This window comes from Emys orbicularis, chromosome 12, assembly GCF_028017835.1.
Source record: "Emys orbicularis isolate rEmyOrb1 chromosome 12, rEmyOrb1.hap1, whole genome shotgun sequence".
Classification (NCBI taxonomy): domain Eukaryota; kingdom Metazoa; phylum Chordata; order Testudines; family Emydidae; genus Emys; species Emys orbicularis.
The window spans coordinates 32,342,042-32,369,321 of NC_088694.1; the positions used below are offsets into that span (position 1 = coordinate 32,342,042).

At 49.6% G+C, this 27,280-nt stretch overlaps 1 protein-coding gene across 1 annotated transcript in view; it reads right to left on the reverse strand.

Annotated features, from left to right (window-relative positions):
- The window catches only part of LOC135886704 (arf-GAP with SH3 domain, ANK repeat and PH domain-containing protein 2-like), a 102,954-nt gene that overhangs the window by 27,132 nt on the left and 48,542 nt on the right, over window positions 1-27,280 (reverse strand). The window contains exons 9-17 of the mRNA XM_065414491.1: window positions 26,643-26,729; window positions 24,971-25,071; window positions 17,965-18,034; window positions 17,123-17,210; window positions 16,231-16,279; window positions 15,126-15,289; window positions 12,407-12,540; window positions 11,787-11,878; window positions 7,720-7,906 (exon numbers count right to left, since the gene is read on the reverse strand). Of these exons, the coding sequence (XP_065270563.1) occupies window positions 7,720-7,906; window positions 11,787-11,878; window positions 12,407-12,540; window positions 15,126-15,289; window positions 16,231-16,279; window positions 17,123-17,210; window positions 17,965-18,034; window positions 24,971-25,071; window positions 26,643-26,729 (972 nt within the window). The remainder of the gene's footprint in view (window positions 1-7,719; window positions 7,907-11,786; window positions 11,879-12,406; window positions 12,541-15,125; window positions 15,290-16,230; window positions 16,280-17,122; window positions 17,211-17,964; window positions 18,035-24,970; window positions 25,072-26,642; window positions 26,730-27,280) is intronic.

Below are 27,280 nucleotides of genomic sequence, written 5' to 3' on the forward strand. Positions count from 1 at the left end.
ACCCAGTCTGGCTGTTCTTATGTTCTCCTGCTTTCTTTAGTAAAGCTGAAGCAACGTGGCTGCTAAAGAAGTATTTCGAAATTTCAACAACATTTTCCTTTTTCCTGCAGTTATTCTTAAGTCGGTGCTACAAGATGCATCAAATGAGCACTGCATCCATATGTTGTAAGTTTCAAATTCCCCTTTGAAGCACTTGGAGGAGAGGAAGGTAATCAGGAACAGTCAACATGGATTCACCAAGGGCAAGTCATGCCTGACCAACCTGATTGCCTTCTATGATGAGATAACTGGCTCTGTGGATATAGGGAAAGCGGTGGACGTGATATATCTTGAATTTAGCAAAGCTTTTGATACGGTGTCCCATAGTATTCTTGTCAGCAAGTTAAAGAAGTATGGATTGGATGAATGGACTATAAGGTGGATAGAAAGCTGACTAGATCATCAGGCTCAAGGGGTAGTGATCAACAGCTCGATGTCTAGTTGGCAGCCGGTATCAAGTGGAGTGCCCCAGGGGTCGGTCCTGGGGCTGGTTTTGTTCAGCATCTTTATTAATGATCTGGATGATGGAATGGATTGCACCCTCAGCAAGTTTGCGGATGACACTAAGCTGGGGGGAGAGGTAGATATGCTGGAGAGTGGTGATAGAGTCCAGAGTGACCTAGACAAATTGGAAGATTGGGCCAAAAAAAATCTGATGAGGTTCAACAAGGACAAGTGCAGAGTCCTGCACTTAGGACGGAAGAATCCCATGCACTGCTACAGGCTAGGGACCGACTAGCTAAGTGGCAGTTCTGCAGAAAAGGACCTGTGGATTACAGTGGATGAGAAGCTGGATGTGAGTCAGCAGTGTGCCCTCGTTGCCAAGAAGGCTAATGGCATATTGGGCTGCATTAGTAGGAGCATTGCCAGCAGGTCGAGGGAAGTGATTATTCCCCTCTATTCGGCACTGGTGAGGCCACATCTGGAGTACTGCATCCAGTTTTGGGCTCCCCACTACAGAAAGGATGTGGAGAAATTGGAGAGAGTCCAGCAGAGGACAACGAAAATGATTAGGCGGTTGGGGCACATGACTTATGAGGAGAGGCCGAGGGAACTGGGCTTGTTTAGTCTGCAGAAGAGAAGAGTGAGGGGGGATTTGATAGCAGCCTTCAACTGCCTGAAGGGGGTTCCAAAGAGGATGGAGCTAGGCTGTTCTCAGTGGTGGCAGATGACAGAACAAGGAGAAATGGTCTTAAGTTGCAATGGGGGAGGTCTAGGTTGGATATTAGGAAAAACTATTTCCCTAGGAGGGTGGTGAAGCACTGGAATGGGTTACCTAGGGAGGTGGTGGAATCTCCATCCTTAGAGGTTTTTAAGGCCCGGCTTGACAAAGCCCTGCCTGGGATAATTTAGTTGGGGTTGGTCCTGTTTTGAGCAGGGGGTTGGACTAGATGACCTCCTGAGAGCTCTTCCAACCCTAATTTTCTAAGATTCTGCGATTCATTATTTTCTTTTAGATTTCTTCTCATTTTAGCTATTGTGATGCTGAGCCAGTGAGGGTTAAGCAACCAGCCGGCTGGTTGAAGTAAAAGCAACCTTTAAGGACATATTAGAAGAATATTGAAATGGTAAATAGGGCCATTCCTTATAGATAGTTAGCAAAGCCATGTTAAATAGAATCATAGAATCATAGAACTGGAAGGGACCTCAAGAGGTCATCTAGTTCAGTCCCCTGCACTCGTGGCAGGACTAAGTATTATCTAGACCATTCCTGACAGGTGTTTGTCTAACCTGCTCTTAAAAATCTCCAGTGATGGAGATTCTACAACCTCCCTAGGCAATTTATTCCAGTGCTTAACCACCCTGACAGGAAGTTTTTCCTAATGTCCAAGCTAAACCTCCCTTGCTATAATTTAAGCCCTTGGCTTCTTGTCCTATCCTCAGAAGTTAAGAAGAACAATTTTTCTTCCTTCTTGTAACAACCTTTTACATACTTGAAAACTGTTATCATGTCCCCTCTCAGTCTTCTCTTTTCCAGACTAAACAAACCCAATTTTTTCAATCTTCCTTCATAGGTCATGTTTTCTAGACCTTTAATAATTTTTGTTGCTCTTCTCTGGACTCTCTCCAATTTGTCCATATCCTTTCTGAAATGTGGCACCCAGAACTGGACACAATACTCCAGTTGAGGTCTAATCAGCGCGGAGTAGAGCAGAAGAATTACTTCTTGTGTCTTGCTTACAATACTCCTGCTAATACATCCCAGAAGGATGTTTGCTTTTTTTGCAACAGCATTACACTGTTGACTCATATTTAGCTTGTGGTCCACTATGACCCCCAGATCCCTTTCCACAGTATAGAGGACTAGAGGTCCTCTATATTAACTATAGACTAGAAGTCTTGAAATGTAGGCCTGTATTGTTAGAGAATCAGAAGTAGATACTAATTGTTTATGTTTACCTATATCTTATTAGAAGTTCAACACTGTGATCTAATTAGCTTGTAGATGCTAAACATTGGTTCCTGTCTGTAATGTTTCATTACTATATTCTATTGATTCAGCAATCAAAAGGGGATATTAATATTTAGATGAAACTTGTGGTTTAATAATATAATTGTCTTTATTTCTCTTTGAAGTTTGTAGTAAACTACCTATGAACTGTCTGAATGGTTAATTGCCTTATGCTAATCAATGCAACTAGTTATTGCTGTATGCCTAGGAAATTGAAGTAATTCTCTAAGCAACAATGTATATTACCTATTCTTCACCTAAGGAATGCCTCCTATGACCACTTGCTGCCAAGAGGCTTATCAGCTGCACTTCGGCTATAAAGGAATTTTCGAGCCTGATCCTTACCATCTCAGTTCTGCTTAAACTTGGTCAGGGGAAGTTGAAGTTGCAAGACTGAGGTCTCCATGTCTATTCTGGATTAGCCCTGCAATTCTTATGGAAGTACTGCCTATTGTACTATATCTTTTAAAATTAATTTCAGAAGGATTTCTACTAGGGCTATCGATTAATCACAGTTAACTCATGCGATTAACTGAAAAAAATTAATCACGATTAAAAAAATTAATCATGATTAAAAAAGTTAATCACGATTAATCGCAGTTTTAAACCAATTGAATATGTATTAACTATTTTTGGATGTTTTTCTACATTTCAAATATATTGATTTGAATTACAACACAGAATACAAAGTGTTTTACAAATATTTGCACTGTAAAAATGATAAACAAAATAAATAGTATTTTTCAATTCACCTCATACAAGTACCATAATGCATTCTCTTTATTGTGAAAGTGCAACTTATTTTACATAACTGCACTCAAAAACAAAACAATGTAAAACTTGAGAGCCTACAAGTCCACTCAGTCCTACTTCTTATTCAGCCAATCGCTAAGACAAACAAGTGTGTTTACATTTACAGGAGATAATGCTGCCAGCTTCTTATTTACAATGTCACCTGAAAAAGAGAACAGGCGTTTGCATGGCACTTTTGTAGCCGGCATTGAAAGGTATTTACGTGTCAGATATGCTAAACATTCGTATGCCCCTTCATGCTTCAGCCACAGTTCCAGAGGACATGCTTCCATGCTGATGACACTCGTTAAAAAAAAAAAATGCGTTAATGAAATTTTGACTGAACTCCTTGGGGGAGAATAGTATGTCTCCTGCTCTGTTTTACTCGCATTCTGCCCCCTATTTCATATTATAGCAGGCTACAACAGTACCATGCGAACGTCTGTTCTCACTTTCAGGTGACATTGTAAACAAGAAGTGAGCAGCATTATCGCCTGCAAATGTAAACAAACTTGTTTGTCTGAGTGACTGGCTGAACACGAAGTAGGACTGAGTGGACTTGTAGGCTCTAAAGTTTTATATTGTTTTATTTTTGAATGCAGTTATTTTTTGTACATAATTCTACATTTATAAGTTCAATTTCATGATAAAGATATCTATATCTATATAGATATAGATATTTGAAAATGTAGAAAACATCCAAAATATTTAAATAAATGGTATTCTATTATTGTTTCACAGTGCAATTAATCGCACAATTAATCTTTTTAATTGTGCAATTAATCACAATTAATTTTTTTAATCGCTTGACAACCCTAATTTCTATAAATCAGCAGCCTCACCATCTCTGGTGTGAAACTGTCCTAAGAACTTTATTCATATCTGTATGTATAATAATCTTTTAACCAAAATAACTCTTATTTTCTTTTTAGTAATAAATACTAGATTAGCTAATAAAAACTGGCTGTAAATATGTATTTGAGTGAGATCTGAAATATTCGTTGACCTGATGGGTAATGTGTCTGATCTCTTGTGATTGGTAGAACTTTCTATATGGTGAATAAGGTCTTAAATAACCCTCACTATATGTGACCCAAAGGCTGGATTGCTTAAAAGGAACTGTATTTTGGCTTCTTAGAAACCAGTAAGGTATTACAGAAGCTGTTTTGTTGCTGGCTTGGTGAATCTAATTATAAGAATAAATCACCAGTTTGGGGGATCGTCTACCTTATTCTTTGTAGTTTGCTCTGGTTGAGTATTCTCAGTATAGCCCCTCCAGCGACCACGGTCACAGCTATATTTGCAGCACTGTCTGTGACAAAGCTACACACTTGACACTTGACTTTTTCTTCAGTTTGTTACAGCTTGTACTGCTACTTCTTAAGTATTCTGCTGTATATGCATTTCCTGATGTATCAATTGTTTCTGTGAGAGACACAACCTTATTGTCTGTTGCCACACAAGCACATATTACTGGATCATTGTGTACATTGCTCATCAAGACTCAGATTAACGAATTTCCCATCAATGGTTTTGCACACTGTTCGATTTCCTTCTCATACACTGTATCCAGCACCCTTCCTACAATGTCTGCTCTGCCAGGTGGAGCACAGACTGCTTGTAATGATTGAATCATGTCAATGCAATGTTTGTTCTGAACAAGACAAAAGGAAAAATTTATTGCATAAATGAACTGAGCAACCATTTCATCTATGGAGCTTTGCTGGAATGTGCTGGTCCTGATTACAAATGGAGCCATGGTTTTACTGGAGGATGAAGAAAGTCTTTTTTTGATACTGGTAATTTACTGTCTGACATATGTTTAGTTGTAGCACTGCCGATGGTACCAGCCGATGACTCTAAAGTTGTAGATATTGCAAATGAGGGACATTTATAACCCCTCCTGTCTAAGCTGGACCCTGAAACAAAAGGGTCAAAAAGTCACTCACTCACTATTACTCAGTGCACTGTTTTTTTTTTTAAAAATGGGATTGTAAATGAAAGATTCCTCCTACTGAGAATTAAGAATTATCTAAATTTTTTGAACCTTTACCTCTAGTAACATACCAAACAGCTTGGAAAAAATTTTAATGCCAAAATTCATAAATGCCTAATAAAACTTTACTTTTAAACAGGTAAACTTCACCTAGGATGCTTGATTATACTGAGCAATAAAAGATCACTTCAGAAGTCCAGCAGTAACAGTAAAAATGTAATTGATAAATACTCCCACAACAAACTAATATACCAATTATATTCTGAACACAAATATATTGAAATTCATAAGCAATTAATCCACTCAAAACACAAATGTATGACAATAATCTAAGTAATCATTTACTAGCATAGTAAAGCATGGCAGGCAGTCTGTAAGAATGGTGCAAAAATAAGTTTACTTACCAGCTGATTCAGATTGGTCAGACAAGTCCACATCAGCTTCAAAGTTATTGCCTTCTGAGTGGCCCTTTATTAATGTTGTTTCCTTTTGACAACCAGGCCTTGCGTTTCCTTGTTGCACTGTTTACATTTGACTCCTGTTCCCTTTTTACTCAGAGGTAAAGGAATTTCTTGAAAATATTCCCAGATCGGTTTTTTTTTTAAATGAGCAGAAGCCATGGCAGTTTTTCCCCCTCCAGTTCTCAGGTGTTGAAATCAACCCAAGAGGCTGCACTCAGATGAATACTGTCCCTTAGTAAGTTTCCATGGTGGGTGGAGTCGTAAATACTCATAATCTGAGAACTGAGCCGAACAGAACTCAGGGAGGGAGAAGCTCTAAAACAGGAGTATGAGACCCCCCCAGATGGGTTCAGTGGATGATCCTGGTGAGATATATGATGGTGTCTCCTGGAGTCACAGGCTGGGTCCCAGCACCTGTGATGACTTTCTCTGTCTCTTAAATCCAGTAGCACAGCCCCGGATCCACCACAAGATCAGGCCCTTACCACAGCACATAATCTATTGTGCCATATTCATAAAGCTTGACCTCCAAAGTTCGATGTTTGTCCCCCGAGTTTTTCTTGATATAGAAAAGCAGTGGCTCATTGAATTAACATATTTATTTTTTATTTCAATGTTTAAGAAGAGATTATAATAAGTTTAGGCCTTAACATATTTTGTATTAAATTCAGATTTCATTGGGAAAGAAAAAATATTATAATTTAAACAACAAAATAAAAAAAATCAATTTTGAATTGAAAACGTCTAATGTTGGGGGTAAACCACTGCTTTTTATCCACCTTGGCAGGACGCCTGTCACACGCTGAGCCGATTCAGGAGCAGAGTATTAGCCAGTAGAACAGCTTTTCAAAGAGCTTTTTGGTGAATACCAGGATCTTATTGAAAGTGCTGAGAGCGAGCTCTGAGCCCGCTGGGTGCTCTGACAAAGGTCCTGCCCATCTTGAAAGGCTCGTCACTGTGTTGGAGACCCTACCCAAGTCTCCAGAGACCAGGAAAATCATATGTCAAAACACTACACTGGGGATCAGTTAAAATTGCTCTACAGAAAATCTAAAGATGACGGAAATGCAAAGTGAAGCCATCCAATGGAACTTTCCATCTGCTCAGCCCAGAGCCGTCGCCTCCCCACTAGCACAACCGCACACCCCAGAGAATCAACCCCACCCCTAGCTCTGCCTCTGCTTTCCAAAGCTCTCACCACCTCAAAGCCAGCAGCCCTCTGCTCTTACCACCCCTTCGGCACAGTTTTGGAGCCAGACTCTCAGGAGGAGAAGGGTGTGCCAAGGGATGCTAGCTGCAGTGCAACCTTACCTGAAACAAAGCACAGTGCTTTCATGCACTAATAGTACAGCCAGTGTGGCCAACTCTCCCAAATTTATCACAGTCACGGGATTCTAGACCCTGCTGGAGCCAGTCTCATGATGATAGGAGAAGCTGCAGCCTTAACACATTTTAGCCGGCCTGGAGGAAATCCCCCTCTGAACAGCTGCTTCCCACTTCCCCACCTCCTGGGGAAGAACAGCCAATCATAGCTGCTGCAGGAGGCAGGAAAGGAAGTAAAACAAACGGCAAAGAAATTGCACATCTACCAAGAGCTTGTGCTTCCTGATGGGGCCAGATGGGGGCACTGCCTCTGGAAAGCCAACACAGGTGCCAAAAGCAGCAGGAGCAAGAAGAAAGAGCTGAAACCGATGACCTAAGGTAAGAAAAACTGGGGCCGTGTAGCAGCAGCCACTGGAGACAGAGAACCCAGACCCCTTTTTGACCCTGGACCCTACCAGAGGTGTTGGGCGCCTTACCACATGCCTGTGTGTCAGCCCCTTATCGCAGGCCTGGGCACTGCCTCAGCACTGTGCCCCATGCCTGTCCCCCCCGGTCAGTGACGTGGTCCCACTGCCCCAGTCTGCACTGTCCCTGCCTGGGCTGCTCCCTTCCATCCACACTGCCTCTTGGGGCACCCAGCACAGGGGCATCCTCACCTGCACAGGCTCCAGAACAAGCTCACTTAAATCCACCTTTTCGGCATAGGCCTGGAGCAATGCAAATAAGTCCTTCCACCTGATGGCTTCCTGTAGCTCCCGGCGCTGGGCAGCTGGGCTCCTAGAGCTCCTCTTGGCGTATTTCCTCTCGACATACTTGGAGATGATGAAATCTTTCCGAAGGGCCCTGGGGTGGTGCCAGCATGGGAAGAGAGTTAGAATTCACATGGGAATGCATAGGCCTTGTGCTCCTGATCCCGATCGCTCCTGCTCCACTCCTGGGCAAGGCAGGCATAGGCTCAAGGCTGCCAAGGCAGGCAGCCATCAGAGAGGTGGTGCTTCCCCTCCTCTCCTGCTGCTGGTTCCTTCTTACCTCTGCCCCTCCTTTCCTCTTGCCTGGCCCCCACCCTCCTGCACCGCTCCCCAGATCATGCTCCAGAAGCACTGCCAACTCTCGAGATATTTGGTGCTATCTTAAACTGCAGCTGCTACAGTCAGGTGATTATGTGAGAATCACGGTTTCTATTCTTCAAAAGTCAGTTTCTGGCCACTGGAAGCAATGTCCCACATGTAAGCGAAAGGCCCACAAATCAGAAGGCAAAGGACATCATCATGATTGGTATGGAGAAAGTAAATAAGGAAGTGTTATTTACTCCTTCTCATAACACAAGAACCCAATGAAATTAATAGGCAGTAGGTTTAAAACAAACAAAAGGAAGTATTTCTTCACACAACACACAGTCAGTCTGTGGAACTCTTTGCCAGAGGATGTTGTGAAGGCCAAGACAATAACAGCGTTCAAAAAAAGAACTAGATAAATTCATGGAGGGTAGGTCCATCAATGGCTATCAGCCAGGATGGGCAGGGATGGTGGCCCTAGCCTCTGTTTGCCAGAAGCTGGGAATGGGCGAGAGGGATGGGTCACTTCATGATTACCTGTTCTGTTCATTCCCTCTGGGGCACCTGGCATTGGCCACTGTCGGAAGCCAGGATACTCGGCTTAATGGACCTTTAGTCTGACCCAGTATGGCCACTCTTATGTTCTTATCAAATGTTATCATCTCATGATATCTGGGCTTGACACATGATTTTGATGTGTCGGGTTAGCAATGCCGCCCTGCCTCGGGGGCACTCTGTAGATTTCTCCATATGGATTGCAATGCGCTACACTAAGGCATGGTGCTGTGAGGTGAGCGATGGGCAGGGCAGGAGTTGAGGGGGGAGCAGAGTACCAGCATGGTGCACAAGAGCACATCAACCCCTGCTGCTGCCCTCTGAACAGGTGGGCTTCAGGGGCTTTCACCAGCGGCAAGCACTGCGCGTCACAGAATGCTGGAAGCTAGCGATGGAGACACCTGCTGGCCCTTCCACCCTATCCTGGCCAGGGCAGGATTGTTCCCCAGGGTTCGTTTTCTAGCATTTTGTCCCATCTCGTTTTAAATATCCAAGTCATGGGATTCCTGCCCTGTCCCCTGGGAGGCGCTTGCATCACCTCGTATAGCTCAGGGGGCACTTCCTGAGATGCAGCCTCTCTTTTCTCTCTCAGTTTCCTCCCATTTCCCCAGGTTCTAGCCCCACAGATCACACTTAGACCACCCCACGCCTAGTTGTGTGTGCCCCCAAGACAGTCTTGCTTTAGCCACGTTCTGCAGATTGAGCTCTCTATTCTTTCCTTACAAAGCAGAGCTTCTCACTTCATGGCTGGTTCCATTGCTCTCAGGCCTTCGTCTATATCTTTCTGACAGGGCAATGCCCAGAGCTGGATGCAGTGTTTAGAGATTCATAGATGTTAAGGCCAGAGGGCCCATTAGCATCATCTAGTCTGACCTCCTGCAAACACAGGCCAGAGAACCAACCCAGGGATTCCCAGATCCAGACCAGAACTTGTGGTTGAACTACAGCAGAGCTTAGAAGGAGACCGCCAGCCTGGACTTCAATGTCCAGGGGATCTCGAGAGGTGCCAGTGCAGTCGCCTCCCTAGTCTGTGATTGACACTATAACACTCTACACCCCAGGGGAGCACCCTGTAACCCCCATATTCGTCATGTGTATATAATTGTGATATTGCATATAAAGCAGGCCATGCAAGGTATCACGGGAAAGGTTATGATCTGCTGAAACCCACTGTTCCATCTAAATACATGTATCATTAATGCATATGAAGTTATGAGAATTGTGTTGCATGGTTGTCACTTAAATATGCTGTGGGTTTGGGAAGCGCCCAGATACTAGCTCCCCAAATAACCAGGGGGATAACCAACGCCCGGGCAGGTGTCAAACAGCCATTGTCCAGCAAGGGAGCTACAATACAATGACTCACTTGCACAAAGCCACACCTGGGGAATTGCTCAACCTTGCCTGGTGACTCAGCAATGCCCACCAGACATGCCTGGACGTGTGTTCTCCAAGCACATGGGACTAAGGGTATAAAACAGAACACAGTGGCCCCATGCTTTGTCTTTTCTCCTCCCCTCACCTATGCTGCAAGCAACAAGGATGCTCAGAAGACAGAAGATTTCAACAGAGGAGACTGGCCCAGGTTTAAGGGACAAACCTGTATATTGAGAACTGTAAGATTCAGTGGGGGTGAGAACATTGCTTGATCTAAATACTGTCTAGTGTGATAAGAGTTAAGGTTGAGACTGAGTGTTTATATTTTATTTTCCTTTGGTAACCACTCTGACTTTTTGCCTATCACTTATAATCACTTACAATCTATCCTTTGTAGTCAATACATTTGTTTAACTGTTTATCTTTACCAGTGAGTTTGCCTGAAGTGTTTGGTAAATGTGCTCAGGTTTACAAAGGCTGGTGTATATCACTTTCCATTCATGAAGTGGTGAACCAATTAATAAATTTGCATTGCTCAAGAAAGGGTCTCGAGCATTGCAAGGCGGTATATTCCTGAGGTACTAGGCTGGGAGCTGAGGGAATCTGGCTGGTGCCTTTCTCTCTGTGATTCGTGAGTGGCTCTGGGGGCATTCATGCAATCTAGCTGGGCGTGGGGCTCCACATGCAGTTGTACTGAGTGATGATAGCATCTGGAGGGGTTTGCTGCATGTGACCAGTAAGGCATTGTGAGAGACAACCCAGATTAGTCAGTTAAGGGGGCACAGCAGTCCCACAGTCCCAGGTTGCAACCTGGGGATCCTGTCACAGACACCTTTATCCAGGCAGCCCAGATTCCCTTGGGGCACCTCAGTGCGCTGGGAGCACAGTGGAATTTGCTGACTGCTCTCCAGCAGCTGTTCCTGTTCCCACCTGCTGTGGGCTTATTTGGTGTTATTTCTCCCTAGAAGTACAGTCTTGTATTTTTCCAAAATGAATCTCACCTTGTTATTTCTACTGTGTGTTTACACTCCCTTTGTTGGGTTTCTGCCCTCACTCACGCTGGACCTGATCCCCTTTTGGGCTGCGCCCAGCACTGGCATTTACACCTGTGCCCAGTGGCTGTAAAATGCTGCCATTCCAACTCAGTAGCATCCACTGCTCACCATGCCCTGGGGCACACGCCCTACTGTGCCCTGGGGCAGTGGGGGGCTGGGCCCATAGTCTGATCTGAAATGTAATTGATGTGAAGGTCATCACGGAAGAGTTGGCACCCAAGGGTATGCCCCTGCCCATGACACCTTCCCATGCGGAGGAGTGTTTTCCAATGCACTCAGCATTGATCTAACTGCTCTCATTGACACCCAGGGAAATCTACCAGTAACATTAAAGGAAACCGGGCAACCATGCTCCAGGCAGCTCTGGAAATCTCAGCCCTGAAGTCACATCCCTCCTGCTTGAACTGCCTCTCTGCTGTGTCTGTCCTTGTTAAATGCCCAGAGCAGTCTGTGGAATCCTCCAGAAAGAAATGCTGGCCGGCTCCCTCATTCCATGACTGAGCGTTCCCGGAGGAACCCAGGCATCTGTTCCAAGAAAATTGGGAGGGTGATTGGGAATATACAGTGCATTCCAAACAGGTGCAGGAGATAGGCTAAGCACCCCAATGCTCCACAGCTAATACCCCAAAGCCCTATCCGGAGAGGTTTGTCTTGGCTCCGGGCTCCTGAGAAACTACTTACATATCACTGCCAGTTGTGGGCTTCAGCAAAGGGCTGGGGAGGTTGGCTTCCAGAATGTCGTTAAAGCCAGAATTGCCAATGTTCTTAGCCAGCTGCAAAACAAACAGGCACAAAACAAGTTGGCGCAACATACAGCGCCATGCTGAGAGCTGGGAGCGCATGCCAGCCAGTGTACCGGGGGCGGGGAGGGTGCTGGACAGTAGAGCCCAAGGGCAGGGGCCAGGTAATCATGGGCACAGAGAGCCCGCCTCTCCCTGTAAGCTTGCTTTGAGGCTCCGGCCCATGTGCAGCAGCGGAGCGGGGGGAGCGCCCTGACGGAGTGTGTGTGGGCGGCAGCGAAGCGGGGGGGCGCCCTGAGGGAGCACAGGCAACAGCAGAGCAGGGGGGGTGCCCTGAGGGAGCACGGGCAGCAGCAGAGCGGGGGGGGGGTGCCCTGAAGGAGCACAGGCAGCAGCAGAGCAGGGGGACGCCCTGAGGGAGCACACGTGGGTGGCAGCGGAGAGGGGTGCCCCAAGGGAGCGCAGGTGGCGGCAGAGCGGGAGGGGGTGCCCCGAGGGAGCGCAGGTGGCGACAGAGCGGGAGGGAGTGCTCTGGGGGACCGCGCGCGGGCAGTTCCCTACCAAGAGCTCGGAGGTTGCAAGCTTGTCCAGAGACAGCGACTGGATGCGGGAGTGGTGCACGCCCATCTCCCGGTGAATCCCGGAGCACTCGATGCAGATCAGGATGCCCAGGTTAATGGAGAGCCAGGCTGGGTCTGTTGGGGAGACAGCGCATTGCTCCGGTTAGCCCTTTATCCTGCCAAAAGTGCTGGGCAGTCACGGGCACAGGGTGGGGTGGGCAAGGCACCTTGTCAACCACTCAGTCTCACTCTACAGTGGGGCATCTGAGCAGGGGGTGGAAGTGGAGAAGGGAGAGGATGAGGAGGGGGATGGACTGGGACAGAGACGGGAAAGGAAGGAGAGTGGAAGAGAGGCTGAACTGGGAATGAAGGTACATGGACAGTAAGAGCCAGATGCCCCCTCCCAGACCAGGTGCACTTTACTGAGGGAGTCCGTGCTGGGCCTAGAGCAGAGCTCCTCTGCTTTCCTCCCTGCAGCCTCAGGTGCCCCAGAGGGAATGGCTGGAGCACAAGGCTCTCTGGCAATCTCAGGCTGGTGGATGGTCCCTCAGGGCCCACAGCCGGCTGGGGCAGGTCAGAGCAACCCCCAGGATGCTTTAGTCTGTGCTGGGGGCCAGGCAGGGAATCAGGGAGGAATAACTGGACAGAACAGAGAATCTGGGCTGTAGAAAAAAATGTGAGAATCATAGAATATCAGGGTTAGAAGGGACCTCAGGAGGTCTCTAGTCCAACCCGCTGCTCAAAGCAGGACCAATCCCAGACAGATTTTTACTGCAGATCCCTAAATGGCCCCCTCAAGGATTGAACTCACCACCCTGGGTTTAGCAGGCCAATGCTCAAACCACTGAGCTATCCCTCCCCCCAGGAACAGGAAGGGGAAGTGCCATGGGGTCCAAGGAGCCGCTTGCCACTTGACTTTACACAATTGACTGAGTGGAGGATGGCAACAGGGGCTGTTCATGGCAAACATGTAAAAATAATTTGAAAATGTCCCAGCTTTGGATGGGGGTGGGAGGAGAGTAGGGAGTCCCTTCCCCCCAGCTGGCCCCTGTTGGGTCTGGGCAGGGAGCCCTTTCCCCACCTTGGATACTGTCATCCCCCTGGAGTTTGTGGATGGAAGCTGACAGGTCTGCTGGCTGCTTTGCCATGCTGTTGCTGTGGGTTGTGCATGCTGTGCGCAGCGGCACTCAGAGCAGGTCTACACTTAAAATGGCACATCTGCACTGGTGCAGCTGCGCTGCTGTAGCAATTTGGTGAAGATGCTCTTTCCCCGACGGCCCACGGAAATCATAGAATACCAGGGTTGGAAGGGACCTCAGGAGGTCATCTAGTCCAACCCCCTGCTCAAAGCAGGACCAATCCCCAGACAGATTTTTGCCCCAGATCCCTAAATGGACCCCTCAAGGATTGAACTCATAACCCTGGATTTAGCAGGCCAATGCTCAAACCACTGAGCTATCCCTCCCCCCCCAAATGCGCTTTCCATCGCTGCCGGTAGTGATGGGGCTGCCAGACTCTGACACTAACTGGCTGGATGACCTTGACCAAGTCATTCTCCTCCCTGTGCCTCCATTCCCCCTGGGAAAGGGGCAAGTGCTGATGGGGTTTGTAGACTGCTGCCAGAGCAGAGGTGATCATGCTGCCAGTGCTCCAGTACAAGGCAGTTCCTGGGGTTTCTTGCCCGACATCCCACCTTTAATACTCACAGATTCCAAGGCCTCATCTAATCTGTCCTCCTGCATACACAGGCCAGCGAACTCCAAATAATCCCTGTCTTCATTCAAAACTTGCCAGGGATGGAGAAGTCACCACTCCCCTTAGTAACTCCTTCCGACAAATGTATACCTCCTTACAGTCTGAATGTGTCTAGCTTCAACTTCCAGCCACTGGGGTGTTAGACCTTCTCTGCTAGACTGAGGAGCCCACCGGCAAATATTTGTTCCCCACGTAGGTACTTCTAGACTAATCACATCCCGCCTTAACCTTCTCTTTGTTAAGCTACATAGAGTGAGCTCCTTGAGTCTATCACTGTGAGGCAGGTTTCTAATCCTTTCATCATTTGCGTGGCTCTTCTCTGAACCCTCACCAATTTATCCGCATCCTTCTTGGACAGTGGGCACCAGAACCGGACCTAGGATTCCAGCAGCAGAGGGCAGGAGTGACTGAGTGGGAGGAGCCAAAGGGCAGGAGGGAGGGGGGCTAGAGGGACTGATTTGGGAGGTGCAAAGGGCTCAGCTAAGTGATGGCTGAGGGGACGCAGTCTCCTCTCACCGAGCAGTGTCACAGCAGGATCCTTCCATTGATTCTGGGGGGTCCAAGGAACTTGAGGGCAGATCCTTGGTCCCCCTCCTTCAAAGCTGTAATTCAGGGAAAGCTCTATGTGGGGCTCCTGCCAAACCGGGTATTTCTGCAGGAGGGAGGAGTGCAGGGCATTTTCCCAGGGAGGTGTGGAAAGCCCCTGAATGGTGCTGGTGAGGGGGGTGGGAGCAGTGGTGTGCTGGCTGGGGTGGGGGTAAGGTACCCAGATGCTCCCTACCACCCATGGCTCCGGCAACCCCATGCTGTGAATGGAGTCCAGGGCTGCGCAGGGGCTAGCGGCTGCATTCGGGACGGCTGCTGGCTTGGCTGGAGTACGGTCACTGCATCACTGTGCTGGGTGCTGACTGTGCAGCGGCTCTAGGGTGCCTGTCCCTGTCCCGTCCCCCCATGACTACGCTCACCTGGTGCTGAGCAGTCGCAGCACACACTGTTCCCTGGCATGCACTTGATTTCCTCGATGATGGCCCTGGTCAGCCCCTCCATGCTGCTCTCTCGACTGCCATGCACCCGGCTGAATGCCACGTTCAGAGCCTCCTCCTTACTGTTGCTGAGAACAGAAATCCAGCTGCGAGGAGGAGGAAGCTGCTGTCAGAGGGGCCCCTGTTCCATGTCAGCAAGGGGGTACGGGCTCTGTACTCTGGTGCACGGGGGAGCAGCGGCGAGGGCTAGGCATGAGCCATGGCTTCCCTGCTGTGCCGTCGCCCCTGCATGCTCAAGGCTAACATGGGGAGGGTGATGGGGCAGTGGAGACCTCGAGTTCTGCACATTCACGTTGCTCTGAAGAGGGACTCTGCCCCATGGCCTCACCCTGGCCCTTGGCAGGAGCCCCGGAGTGGCTGCAGAGCAGCATCTCAGGGCTGCAGGGGTGGGCACTGTGCTTCCAGACCTGCCCAGCACCTTTTGCCTTGCACCAACACTTGCCTGGGCTGGGCCAAAGCATTGGCTACAGGCCTGTGCAGGCTCAGAGGAGGAAGTAGGGTGGGCTCACAGCAGGCGCCTCCCCACACCTCATTACTGGCAGGAACTTGGTAGTGAGGGCCAGTGAACTCAGACAGACCATTGTTGCCTTCTGGCTGCTGCGTCTCCCTGCAGGGCAGACAGAGGCAGCCCAACAGAGAACGCCACTTTTCAGCCCCCACGTCCACAGCTGGGGATGGACAAGAGAAGGAGGCTGGAGGCAGCAGAGCTTTGCAGGCAAGTCCCACTGTGCTGGCTGGTGCTAGGGCCAGGCAACACGGAGGCTGCTGGCTCTACTGCTCCACATGCAGGCCCGGGAGCCAGGGGCCGTTGAATTCCAGCCATGGCCTTGGGCAAATCAGGCATCAGCAGCCTCTGCCTCAGCCTGGCTATGCTGCTGCCCCCCTCCTGGAGGGGCAAGGAGGACACAGGGCTCCAGCCTGCGGCAGAAGAGTGAGATGGCCCAACGAGCTGGCTCCCATTCAGCAGCTCTCAGGGCTGGTACTTGTCCCTCCCAAGGAGCCGTTCTGCTCCCACCCCGGTACTTACGCAGTGCATTCCTGCTCGTCCTCTGCCAGGAAGTGGTACGTGCGGTTATCTGAGATACACAGAACCATTTGTGTTTAGACCTGAAACAAACCAGCACCCAGAGGGCACCAACGCCGCCCAGAGCCAGCTGTCTGCGCTCCCCAGGTGAGGGGTGTGTGGCACAGTCCAGCACACAGAGAGGGGCCGCTCCTACGCCATTCACTCGCTTAGCCTCTGCAGCCAATGTGCATGGGTTAGCACCCTGCCTGCCCCACCCAAAGGTGGTGCCAGGTGCAAGAGCTCTGGACCACATGCCCGTAAGCCGCAAGCATCTGAGGCTGTGAAGGTGCTGCATCACTGAGCTCTACCGCTCTTGCTGTCAATCTTTCCTCAGCCCCAAGTCCTTTCAGGAAGCCATCCAGGGTGTTGTGTTTCACTGAATTGCACGAACAGCACCCAGCAGAATGGGCCCTGACTTGGAGCCGCAATACCAATACCTAGGAACACCTGTGGTTGGCTAAGCTGCGTGCATTACAATGTGTTTGTAACTGAACCTCTGCTTTCCTCCTGCTAGTGTCACCCACCCAGGCAGACATCCAGTATGGACATACTCCAGCGAATCCTGCTGTGGAGATTCCCTTTCATCACAACACCCCAGTTCGGTGTTTGTCGAGCAGCTTGAAAGCTCAGAACTGCAAACGGCCTCGCAAACATGGTCTGTATCCCCATGCCCTGGGCCTGGCCTATAGCTCCCCATTGGAACCACACAATCAGTGCCCCTGCCCTGCATCTTGCTGCCTGCTTGCATTGGTTCTCTGACATGCTGCCTTCTCGGGGCCCTGAGTCAGAAATCCAGCACGCGGCTGCCAATTGGGCCTTCCCCAGGCATTACGAAACAAACAATGGGACTCACGTGAAATGAGGTCGAAGCACTTCCTATCATCCGGGTTCGGCTTCACTTGGCAAGTCAGCAAATTCAGCTTGGCTGGTGGGCGGTTTAGCTAGTGGATGGAAGATGGAGCCTTAGTACTCGCAGCATTGCTAGGACAGCAACCCCTGGGGGCAGGTCCCTGCCATGCTCCCAAGCGATTAGGGTCATTGAGGCAGGGAACAGGGAGGAAGAACTTTCCAGTGGTTAGGGACAAACCTAAACTTGGGAGACTCAGGTTCAAGACCCTGCTCTGTAAGAGCCTGGGGAAGTCACTTAGTCTCTCTGGCCTCAGTTCCTCTGTCCACGGGGATAACAGCCCTGCCCTGCCTCCCTTGGGAGCTGTGAGGGGAAATCCATTGAAGCCTGTGAGCACTCAGCTAGGCCAGTGACAGGAGCCAGACAGAACGCAGTGGGCCTTCCCAGTAACCCAGGCACGTTCTTCTTGCTAGTGCTGTCATCAATAACAATAAAAGAAATCACAGCAATGACCTTTCCCCTGCTCCCGGATGCTTGGTGCACTCGCCATGCAGGCTCTCAGTCTGGGCAAGACCCTAGTGCCTTTGCCTGTGATCCACTGAGGGCACAGGGACTCCAGCCTCAATGGAAAGACTCCAGTGGGCATTGGGTCAGGCCAGCAGCATGGGGCTGGAGAAGATCATACTCCAGGGATTCCAGTCAGGCTCAGGGAAAGCCACTAGACTCACTGTGGGTATCACAGTGCTAATCATCTGCACAACCCCCTGGAAGGGACTGAATCCCACAGGCCTTTTCAGCCCACCACTTCTGAGCATGGGCCATGAAGGTGATGGAGGCACCGGCCCTACCGTGCTGTGAAAGATGGTCAGGTAGCCATTCTGGATCGTGCACTTCCTCTTCTGCCAGACCTTCCTCAACCTGAAAATGAACCGGGAATTCTCTCATTTCAAAGGAGATGCTCAAAGTCCTTCTGCCCAGGGGGCTGGAGATCCCTTCAGCCAGGAACCAGCCTGTCAAAGGAGCGTGCAGAGCAGCACCACTGCAGGTAGCAATGCAGAGAGGAGAGGAGGGCACAGCTAAGGCCACAGCTTCTGCTCCTGACAAACTGCCTGGCTCGTGCAGGCGGGGGGTTGTAGCAAGAGCAGGGCGGGGCAGCCCTTGGCCTGCTGTGAGCTGAGCAAGGTGGCCTGTGGCACACCGCAAGAGGCGTGATGGACGGGCAGCACAGCCTCTTACTGGAGACGATGTATACAGCATTTTCCCTAAGCAATGGGCGGCCACTGCTGCCAGTCCCAGCCTGGCAGAGCTCACTGCTAGGATGAGCTCCAGGCCTCTCAGTTCATGTGCTCCCTTCCACTTCTAGCTGTTGCCCTTGTCATGCCCTAGATTCCTCTCCTGCCTTGATATTTACACCCCACAGGGGTTTGTAAACTGCCTTGTCCCCTCCCTACCTGCAGGCACTGCTCAGCCAAGCTGGACATGTTACGCCCTTCCAGTCTCCTTTGCACATCAATCCCTTCGGCCCCTGATCATTTCCAGGGTTTACCTGGCCTCTTTGCTGCCATATTGCACTGCAAACTCATGATGGATTTGGAAGTGTCTGTAACAATCTATGCACGAGACAAGGTGGGCAAGGTAATGTCTTTTACTGGCCCAGCTTCTGTTGGTGGAAGGGATAACCTTTCAAGCTTATACAGAGCTCTTCCTCAGGTCTGGAGAAGGTAACCAGAGTGTCCAAGCTGGAGGTTTTTAAGAGCAGGTTAGATAAACACCTGTCAGGGATGGTGTAGAGCAGGGTTTCTCAACCCGTGGGTCAGGACCCAGCATTGGATCACCAGAATGTTTCAAAAGGTCGCATGGCAGCTCCTGTGATTCCTGTCCCACGGGACAGGCTGGACTCGCCTCCCTGCTCCAGGCACTGCAACCTCTGAGGTCCCCACGCCATTCAGATTTGGCCCAGCTGTCATCATGACAGGAGTCCCAGTATGCCAAATGGGAGTGAGTGGCACTGCCACCTCAGGAGCCAGGTCACAACTCCACTCTCACAAAGTCAGGGGAGCAGGGCCAAACCTGAGCAGCGCTGCAACCCCTGAGACTGCAATGCCTAGAGCGGAGAGCCAAGTCCAGCCAGTCCCACAGCACTGGAGCTGCAGGAGCCACCACTCTGGGGTGAGTGCTGGGCAGGATCCAATTGAAACCACCCGAGGGCCTCTACCCCCAAACTATTTACTGGGTTGTGACAGGCCATAAACATTTACAAATGGGCCCTGAGTCCACAAAGGTTGAGAACCACTGGTCTAGACAATACTTAGTCCTGCCTCAGTTCAGGGGTCTGAACTAGATGACCTTTTGAGGTCCCTTCCAGTCCTAAATTTCTACAATTCTAAGGTGGAACAGATTGTTAAGCAAAAGGGTTTCACATGTTGTAGGAGACCACTTAAAATGAAGTGGGCAATTAGCACCTTTGCAGTGGATGACAATGGAGGGTTAGTAGGCAGCAGGGTGTGTTACAAATTGTTGTAATAGACCATAAATCCAGGGTCTCTGTTAAGTCCATGACAGGTTTCAGAGCAGCAGCCGTGTTAGTCTGTATCCGCAAAAAGAACAGGAGTACTTGTGGCACCTTAGGCCTGGTCTACACTAACCCCCAAATTCGAACTAAGGTACGCAACTTCAGCTACGTGAATAACGTAGCTGAAGTCAACATACCTTAGTTCGAACTTACCGCGGTTCAGACGCGGTCCACACGCGGCAGGCAGGCTCCCCGTCGACTCCGCGGTACTCCTCTCGCCGAGCTGGAGTACTGCAGTCGACGGCGAGCGCTTCCGGGATCGATATATCGCGTCCAGACCAGACGCGATAAATCGAACCCGGAAGTTCGATTGCCAGCTGTCGAACTACCGCGGTAGTGTAGACCTGGCCTTAGAGACTAACAAATTTATTAGAGCATAAGCATCCGAAGAAGTGGGCTGTAGCCCACGAAAGCTTATGCACTAATAAATTTGTTAGTCTCTAAGGTGCCACTTAACACTCCTGTTAAGTCCATGGTTTTTAATGTCAAGCAGAGAGTTATGAATTTAAGGCCATGTCTACACACATATCGCTGCAGCGGCGCAGTGTACTGATACAGCTGCGCCGCTGCAGTGTGTGTGGTGAAGACGCTCTATGCCAATGGGAGAGAGCTCCCCCGTCAGCATATTAAAACCATCTCTGAAAATGGCAGGTGCTATGTCAGTGGGAGAAGCTCTCCTGCCGACATAGCGCTTTGCACACCAGTGCTTATGTCGGTGTAACTTATGTTGCTCAGGGGGGTGGTTTATTCACATCCCTGAGCGACATATGTTTTGCCAGCATAGGCAGTAATGTAGTTATAGCCTAAGTTCCCAGGCTCATCTTTTGAAGGTGTTGTCCAGGTTTCCTTTGAGAGCAAGGACTGAGAGATCAGATGTGGCGTGAGCATTTTGTGAAAAGTGTTTGCCTACATGTGATCTGGTGTTTTTGTCTTTTTCATTTTTCTGTCAGAGTTAATTCGAGAGCATAGTGATTGTCTGGCTTCAGCCACATACTTGGGGGATTTGATGCAGTGGATGAGGTACACCTCATGTTGGGATAGGCATGTGTAGGACCCATGGAACTTGAAAAGTGTGTGGTGGGGAGTACTGATCATCATAGCAATGGAGATATGTCTGCAGGTTTTGCATCTGTTGTTCTGGCAGGGTCTGGTGCCGCTTTGAGTTGTTGTGTCATGGTCCGTGGGGAGCCTGCTTCTGATGATGAGCTTAGTGAGGCTTGAAGGCCAGAAAAGGGGTTCAAGAAAGTTTTCTTTCAGGATGTAGTCCCCATCAAATATGGGTTGTATCTGTTTGATGATACCCCATATGGATTCCAATGTGGGGTGATAGATGACAACTGGGGGTGTGCAGTCAGAGGCTCTCGCTTTTTCTGTATTGAAGCAGGTTCTTCCCAGGTATTTGGGTGGCCAGTTCCATGATGCAATCTACTTCTCTGGTGGATTGTCCTTGCTTCGTGAAGGCAGTTTTAAGTGTGTTAAGGTGTGTATCCCTGATTTTCTCCTCAGAGCATAGTCTGTGATATCTGAGTGCCTGGCTGTAGATAACAGATTTCTTGGTGTGTTTGGAGTGGTTACAGGATCTGTGAAGGTAGGTGTGGTGATCCATGGATTTCTTGTATATGGTTGTCTGTGGTGTTCCTCTTCATGGACTATTCTGGAAAAATGCCCCACAAAATCAATGATATACTTGAGATACATCGATGATATTTCCATCCTCTGAACAGATGACTTAGACTCCCTCATAGATTTCCACCACAACTTTAACAACCACCATCCATCCATTGAACTCTCTCTAGAACACTCCCTCACCCGCATCAACTTCCTGGACACCATGATCAGCTTCAGCAATGGAACCCAACAGACAGTTATGCACAAGAAACGCATGGATCACCACATCTACCTTCAGAGATCCAGTAACAGTCCCAGACATGCCAAGAAATCTGTTATCTACAGCCAAGCATCAGATACCACAGAATATGTTCCCGAGAGAAAGTCCGGGATACACACCTAAACACACTTAAAACCGCCTTCACTAAACAAGGACACTCCATCAGAGAAGCATATTGCATCATTGAATGGGCCACCCAAATATCCAAGAAGAATCTATTTCAGTAGAGGGAAAAAAACCCTTCTGACTGCACACCCCTAGTTGTCATCTACCATCCCACACTAGATACAGCGTATCATCATCATTACCTTATCGATAAACTAGGCAAATACAATTTAGATGGGGCTACTATAAGGTGGGTGCATAACTGGCTGGATAACCGTATTCAGAGAGTTGTTATTAATGGTTCCCAATCCTGCTGGAAAGGCATAACGAGTGGGGTTCCGCAGGGGTCTGTTTTGGGACCGGCTCTGTTCAATATCTTCATTAACGACTTAGATATTGGCATAGAAAGTACGCTTATTAAGTTTGTGGATGATACCAAACTGGGAGGGATTGCAACTGCTTTGGAGGACAGGGTCATAATTCAAAATGATCTGGACAAATTGGAGAAATGGTCTGAGTTAAACAGGATGAAGTTTAACAAAGACAAATGCAAAGTGCTCCACTTAGGAAGAAAAAAATCAGTTTCACACATACAGAATGGGAAGAGACTGTCTAGGAAGGAGTACGGCAGAAAGGGATCTAGGGGTTATAGTGGACCACAAGCTAAATATGAGTCAACAGTGTGATGCTGTTGCAAAAAAAGCAAACATGATTCTGGGATGTATTAACAGGTGTGTTGTGAGCAAGACACGAGAAGTCATTCTTCCGCTCTACTCTGCTCTGGTTAGGCCTCAGCTGGAGTATTGTGTCCAGTTCTGGGCACCGCATTTCAAGAAGGATGTGGAGAAATTGGAGAGGGTCCAGAGAAGAGCAACAAGAATGATTAAAGGTCTTGAGAACATGACCTATGAAGGAAGGCTGAAAGAATTGGGTTTGTTTAGTTTGGAAAAGAGAAGACTGAGAGGGGACATGATAGCAGTTTTCAGGTATCTAAAAGGGTGTCATAAGGAGGAGGGAGAAAACTTGTTCACCTTAGCGTCTAAGGATAGAACAAGAAGCAATGGGCTTAAACTGCAGCAAGGGAGGTCTAGGTTGGACATTAGGAAAAAGTTCCTAAATGTCAGGGTGGTTAAACACTGGAATAAATTGCCTAGGGAGGTTGTGGAATCTCCATCTCTGGAGATATTTAAGAGTAGGTTAGATAAATGTCTATCAGGGATGGTCTAGACAGTATTTGGTCCTGCCATGCGGGCAGGGGACTGGACTCGATGACCTCTCGAGGTCCCTTCCAGTCCTAGAAACTATGAATCTATGAATCTATGAATCAAACAGTAACAACCCACACCTGATGCGGACTACATCCTGAAAGAAATCGGTTCTAGGCAGCTGGGTGTGAGGGGGACTGCGCATGGCAGACTGGAGGATCCCGCAGTGTAAGTGGCGGGTGCAGTGACAACGCTGCTGGAGCAGTGACTGCACTGCAGTTAGTGGCGGCACCGGTGAATGCAGCAGTGTTTCTCTTTGTTCTCTGTCCTGGACTACTTGGGAGCTGCAGCAGCCAGGTCAACATGTGACTTCTCACCCAACTGGGCCTGGTTCGCGGAGGCAATGCTGCATTTAGGGGCAGTCCCAGACTGGGATCTGTCCGTATGCCCATGGCTGTGCTTCTTATGGTCAGAGGAGGGCTTGTCAGGCGGCGGCAGTATCGACAGATACATGGGCACATAGCCTCTTCCACGAGGAACTTACAAAGACAAAGTTCCCTGGCTTCCCGTGTTCGGGTTGGGAACAAACGTCAAATGGTGCAGTGGGCCACAACATGGGCTTCGCCGAGGCAGTAGAGGCACTGTTGGTGCTCTTCGCTCACAGAGAAGGAGCGCGGGCACAAAGCGCAGTTTCTGAAGCTGACTTGCCAGGGCATAGTCCCCAGGTGAGGAAGTTTCCCCAACGGAAGAAGTCGGAAAGGAAACCTAACTAATTACAATACATTATAAAAACAAGAAAAATACTATTTGTAACTATGTACACAAAGGCAGAACAGACTATCAACTCTCTTAGCTAGGCTAAGAACGCGGAGGAACAGGGGTTCCAACTCTGCCCATGTGGCGGTAAGAGGGAATTGGAGCAGAGTCGATGCACACAACCTCTTATAACCTTGGCTGTGAATACAAGGACAATGCATGATGCACATCCGGGTCAACAGACACTGCTACAGAATCGTTCCCGCTCTGGCACATGATGCACATGTTGCACCCACGTTTGGAATCCATAGAGGGCCATCACTTGAAGAAGAAAGAGGTCTCTATCATAGCAGGAGTCGTGTGTAGGCCTGCTGTTGTTTTAAAATCCTTTTCTCTCATTAAGCTGTTACTGCTGTTCACAATAGGCAACAGGAGCAGTTTGGGTCACTGTATTCATCACAGCTCCCCAAAGGAAGAAACACAGGTTCCTAGTCCAGTCGGACCTGTTGGTCAAATGTGGTTGGAAAACAAGGACCCGGTCTGAGTGGGGGAAATCACAGGACTCCACTCACAGAAGTGAAAGCTAGAGGCCTCAGATCTGGAGGAGATGCATTCAGAGAGACCCAAGGTGGGGACAGGTGCAGCCAGCCCTGATCTGGGACACCATCGTCGTACGCGTCTCTTAGCATCCCAACTGCCCTGTGTTCCCTCCCATTGCGTATAAGGCAGTGGAGCAGGAGACTTGGCTTCTATTCCTGGTTCTGCCATCCACCAGCTGTGGCCCCTTCACTGCCCTGTGTCTTCCCTGCCCCCTCTGTCACAGAGGGATCATGGTACTGAGCTCCTGTGAATGGCTTTGGTCTGTGCAGGAAGATCACTGTTCCATCATTTAATATCTTCCTTAATGTTGCGGGGGAGCGACATTAGTGAAGTGTGCAGGGGAGGCTAACCTGGGCAGAGTATCATGCCACTGAGCGTGGGGAGGATAGGAAAGGGACCTGGAAAGACTTGGAACTGGTAGAAAAAACCAAAGGAGGTTCAGCTTGGGAGTCTGCAGTGAATGCTCCTGGGACCACGGTGCTGCCATCCCTAAGCCCAGCCCCCACGCAGATTGTCACTAGAAACTGCCCCCCCATGTTATTTCTCATTCCCCTTTGTTTATGCTGCTGCCCCTAGTTTTCATTGCACACAGCACTGTTCCCGTCTGATCCAAAATGAACGCATTGTGAGGGAGACACAGTATCAAGGTCAGCTCAGTAACTCAGCTGAGGGGGCTGCGGGGCTGCACTGGAGATCCTACGCTACAGACTAATGAGATCTGCACTTACCCATCACTTTTCTTAAAGAGGTTCCCCGATTTCTCTGTCCCATACTGCTTGTTCCCCTGCAGCTGGTGCATGTTGTACCGTAGCTGCTTGTTAGCAGAGTCCTAGTAGACAGAAAGAGGTAGCCGTTAGCCCATGCCCATCTCTCCCTAGGGTGACTCCTCCTGGCGGGATATTCCAGACTGGCATCTTAGAAAGGTCCCACCCAGGGAGGAGATGTGATGTTAACACAGAGTGCAGCGAATGTGGCAAGAACCAAACTCGGAGAGCAGTGCCCAGGGAGCAAACAGACTGAACCAAGTGGTACAGAAAGCCACAGATCCCTCAGTCCGCTCCACAGCACTGCCCCGTACCCAAGCTGGGCATGGGAAGGGAGAGGGAGCCCGGCCCTGTTTCCAAACCGCTGCAGGGCAGTAGTGACTGAAGCCATTTCTGCCTAGCCGCTCTCTGTGGCCTGGCTGAAAGGAGGGGTGTGTGGGAGGGGACATGGCCACATCACACAGCCACCACCAGAACAGGCCCCTTGCGGCAGCGACAGCAGAGAGGCCAGTGACAGAGTAAGCCCTGGGGAAGCTGCCAGCGTGCTGGGTACGTAAGTGGTCAGGTTTGGAGCTCCTGTCATTGGGGGGGTGCTTAATGCTGAGGGGAGTAGGTGGGAGTCTTACCAGAGGGTTGTTGGAGGCCTCCTCCCCCCATTCCAATCTCCCTGGGCCCCCTCATCTCCTTGTCTTCCCACAGCCTCTGGCAGGTACCAGAGGGGATCCTGCTGCTCCCTCTGGGCTCGTCCCCTCTCTCTGGAGTCCCTACTCCCCACAGCTATGGCAGTCTGGTATGGCCCAGCCTGGGGATGCTGCATGCCCCACGCTGCGCTGCCCGTTGGCATGTGCACAATCCCCAGGGAGCCTGCAAAGGGGGCACCGCCAGGGCTGCAGGTGAGGCAGTCAGGACGGGCTGCCCTGGGTGAGGCCGTCAGGATGGGCTGCACTGGGTGAGGCAGTCAGGACGGGCTGCACTGGGTGAGGGAGGCCATCAGGATGGGCTGCCCTGGGTGAGGCCGTCAGGACGGGCTGCCTTGGAGAGGGAGGCAGTCAACAAGCTCAATAGGCAGAAACCACGACAACACCTCAGCCTCAACCTACTCCCCTGGGACAGCCAGGCATCTCCAGCAGCTAGGTCTCTGTGGAACAGGAGGAGTGTGTTGCCGGGACAGAGGGGTGAGGGAGACATGCCCTCCACTTCCCATTCCCCAACTGCTCTGGGAAGAGTGGGCTCCAGTCCCCAGGGCTGCAACTCCAGCACCTTCCAGGCACATGAAATTCACTCACAACATCCAATCCACAGCCCCCAAAGGAGAACTCTGCAGGGCCATGGACAGAGCAGAGCCCTCACCATCCCCCTGGCTCCTCCGGATTTGAGCAAGGAGAGCTGCTTCCCTTTGGCCCCTTCGCTCCCTGGGTGCGGGGGCAGAGCCCACCTCACAGGGCTCAGCCCATAGCCAGGAACGAGATGGACTTGCCATTGCAACCCTGCACATGCCTTGTTCCCTGCATGAGCTCCGGGGATGCTGTGCAACGCACAGTATTGGACCGGAGTGACTGCTCTGATTAGTTGCTCCCCATGAATACTCCACCAGGCAGTCGTAATGGCAGTGCCTAGGAAGGGGGACTTGCTTTACCTCTTTCTGCTCCAGTTGTAATGCTGCTTTCAGGTGATCCCGGAGGGAGCACAGCTGCTGCTTCTCCTCGTCCTGCCTGACCTTCATCTGAAAGGCATCACACCACAGTGATTCGCTTTGCCTCTGTCTGTACATCCCACTCATTCTCTCATTCTCTTAGGCAAGACAGGCATTTCTCCCCCACACTCCATAACACATGAGTTCCCATTCCTGTGGGAAGCACCATATTGAAAACACGGGCCCCCTGTGCAGCACCACGGCACAGGGCATGTACTACTGTAATACAAGCTTCTCCAAAATCCCATCTCCTCCAGAGCAGCTTGGACAGAGCTATCTGCAGGTGGAGGGAACAGCAGTGTTTCCTCAGTGCTCCTCAAATGGAGCCTGGTGGGTGCATAGTGGCTATGGTTTGGCTAAATAATATAAACAACGTTTGCTCAGGACATATCATTAGGACAGCTGTTTATGTTTCTGAACCAGGCACTGACTATCCAAAAGTCTGAAGCTCAATATGGTCACCTCTTGAGATGAGTCAGTAATGAAAACAGTTAACAGGATCAAAAGTTCAGTTTGCCAGAAAATGACAGTTAATTTTCAACGTGCCTGTAGGGCAGACATAGCTGAAGGGTTTGTGTGTT